The sequence below is a fragment of the Malus domestica genome, chromosome 07 (assembly GCF_042453785.1).
Source record: "Malus domestica chromosome 07, GDT2T_hap1".
Classification (NCBI taxonomy): domain Eukaryota; kingdom Viridiplantae; phylum Streptophyta; class Magnoliopsida; order Rosales; family Rosaceae; genus Malus; species Malus domestica.
Window position 1 is genome coordinate 30,402,941 of NC_091667.1, and position 2,364 is coordinate 30,405,304.

General features: G+C 44.3%; 1 protein-coding gene across 1 annotated transcript; it reads right to left on the minus strand.

Annotated features, from left to right (window-relative positions):
• Positions 1-1,718, minus strand: LOC103432960 (ethylene-responsive transcription factor ABI4). Its single transcript, XM_008371184.4, has one exon. The coding sequence runs from the start codon at positions 1,678-1,680 to the stop codon at positions 613-615; it is 1,068 nt and encodes a 355-aa protein (XP_008369406.1). The 5' UTR covers positions 1,681-1,718; the 3' UTR covers positions 1-612.
• Between the last annotated feature and the right edge of the window lie 646 nt (positions 1,719-2,364).

Genomic DNA, 2,364 nt, shown 5'->3' on the forward strand with positions numbered 1-2,364 from the left:
ATTTCTCAGTTCAGGAAGAAAAAACACGAAGAAAGATCAATCGAATTTCTTCTTTTATCCCAAAACTACATCCTAATGAATAAAATTCCCAATACTATAATCTGAGTTATAAAAATAAAAAATAAAGTCCTAATATTTATGGAAACGTTCCATCCCAAAACTCCACAACACTTTGAGATCTTTATGATAAACTGATGATGAATAAGGAACCTTACCTCAGATGGATCTTTCTGCAACATATTATAAGACCACCATCATTAATCAAATTGACAACCCCTTGTGTTCATCAAGAGCTTCTATCGACCGATCATACAGTAATGTGGTATGCTTCAATCCAATACTAAAATGCACTCTTTCCTCCTAATCAATCTTCGGGTATTTTTGGTTTCCAGAGTTGGATCTTGTAAACCAAAATATATTCTCCATGGAGACCAAAAGTACAATGAATTCTTGCATGCAAGCCTAGTATATATATTAAGCTTGAATTTTGAAAGGAATTGAATATATATATATATATATCTCTCTCTCTCTCTCTCTCTCTCTCTCCCGTTCTTCGAAAGAGAGTGACTCGAATATATATTAAGCTTGATCAAGACCTCGAATTCTTGATCCTCACAAATCCAATCCCTTCAAATCCAAGAAGAAAGGATCGCCGTAATCCCAAAGGCTCGGCACGCACTCTTCCTCGCTTGTCAGCGGCCACATCGACGGCGAAATGGGCCCCACTCCCCCCATCGAAATGTCAGAACACCCCGGTGCAACCGCCATAGGCTCCGTAGACAACCCCGATCCCACAAGCGAATTCATGACATCGTCGTGCGAACAACACTCCAGATTATTGTTATTCTGATGGTGTAGTTGTAGTTGGTATTGATCGTGACTAGAGTTTGGATATTGATACGAGGTTGATGATCTGTCAGATAACGAGATGGGGTACTGATGATGAAAGTGTTGCACCACAACCTGCTGCTGTTGCTGTAGTTGTTGGTGCAATGGATTAATGTTGTCTTGAGGATGATCTTGATCTAACATATTATTATGATGAGGATGCTGATTCAAACGCACGGACGAAGTTGCACCACCACCGGCGACGGCGGCAGCAGTAGCAACGTTAGGGTAGACTCCTAACCCTACTTCAACACCGTAAGGAACGAACCCCGAAGCCATGAGTGGGACCGGGTGAGCGGAGGAGAGGTGGGGCAGAGTAAGGCCGAAGCCGGAGGGGCGAGGGAGAAGGGGTCTTAGGGTTTGGGTGGACGAGCTCGACGATGAGGAGGAAGAAGAGGAGCCGCGCGTGGAGTTCTGGGACGAGGAACCGGAGGGCTGGAGGTTGAGCTGTGCCCTGGAACCGTAGAGGATGATGGCGGCCCGGTCGTAGGCGCGGGCAGCATCCTCGGCAGTGGAGAAGGTCCCCAGCCACTTGCGAGTGCGCTTTCGCGGCTCGCGGATCTCAGCTACCCATTTGCCCCAGCTCCGCTGACGCACGCCGCGGTACCTGAACTTGTTGTTTTCGGGGCCTCCTTTGCCCTTGCACTTTCTGTTGTTGTTGTCCGTTGTTTCTGTTGTGGCGGTGGATGCGGTGGTCGAGTTGTCCTCGGTGGTTTTGTTGCTGTTTTCTTGGGGAAGGTGATGATCTGGTGCTGCTTCAGCTGCCGAATCGCGGTCTTGGTCTTCTTCCATAGGGTGAGGAGGCGGCGAGCTTAATTTAAAGGTGGAAAACTCTGTGTGTGTAGGGGGGTGGGGTGGGGGTGGATGGCTAGAGCACTACACACCACCTCGTTCAGTGTTCTCGATTTAGTCGAAAGAAGAGAGGTTTTTCTGATATTGGGTCTGATTATTCAATGCCATTTTTTGTTAATGGTGGACTAGGGCGGTGGTCTCTCTTTCTTTAAATATATTTTAGGGTTTTACTTTGCTGGTTTTTTTTACATCGAGGAAGAGAGAGATTGTAAAGTGAGAGAGAGAGAAAGAAAGAGAGTGATTGCTGGGCAGTGAAGAAACAGACCGGCGCAGTGCGCACATTGGCTTTGGAATTTGCAATCAACAATTGCATTACTTCCAACCTTATTAGAATGGTACATGATGTTTATCATTTCATCATGTTCATATACCTTGGTTTTGAATGTTTTTGCTTTCCTTTTCTGAATAAAGTCTTCGTGACTGATGTAGTATTCTGAGTCGTACAATTAAGTGTACATAACACAAACGTAATATACTTAAGCTCAAAGTATAAGTAAAAAAATATAATTAGGTTATTTTCGACATCTAAAAATTACAAAATATTTAAAAGTCAAACTTATCAATGATCAGTTGGTTTATGACATGTGGAGCGTAGTTACCTGGTTTCATTCGGGTAAAAAAATC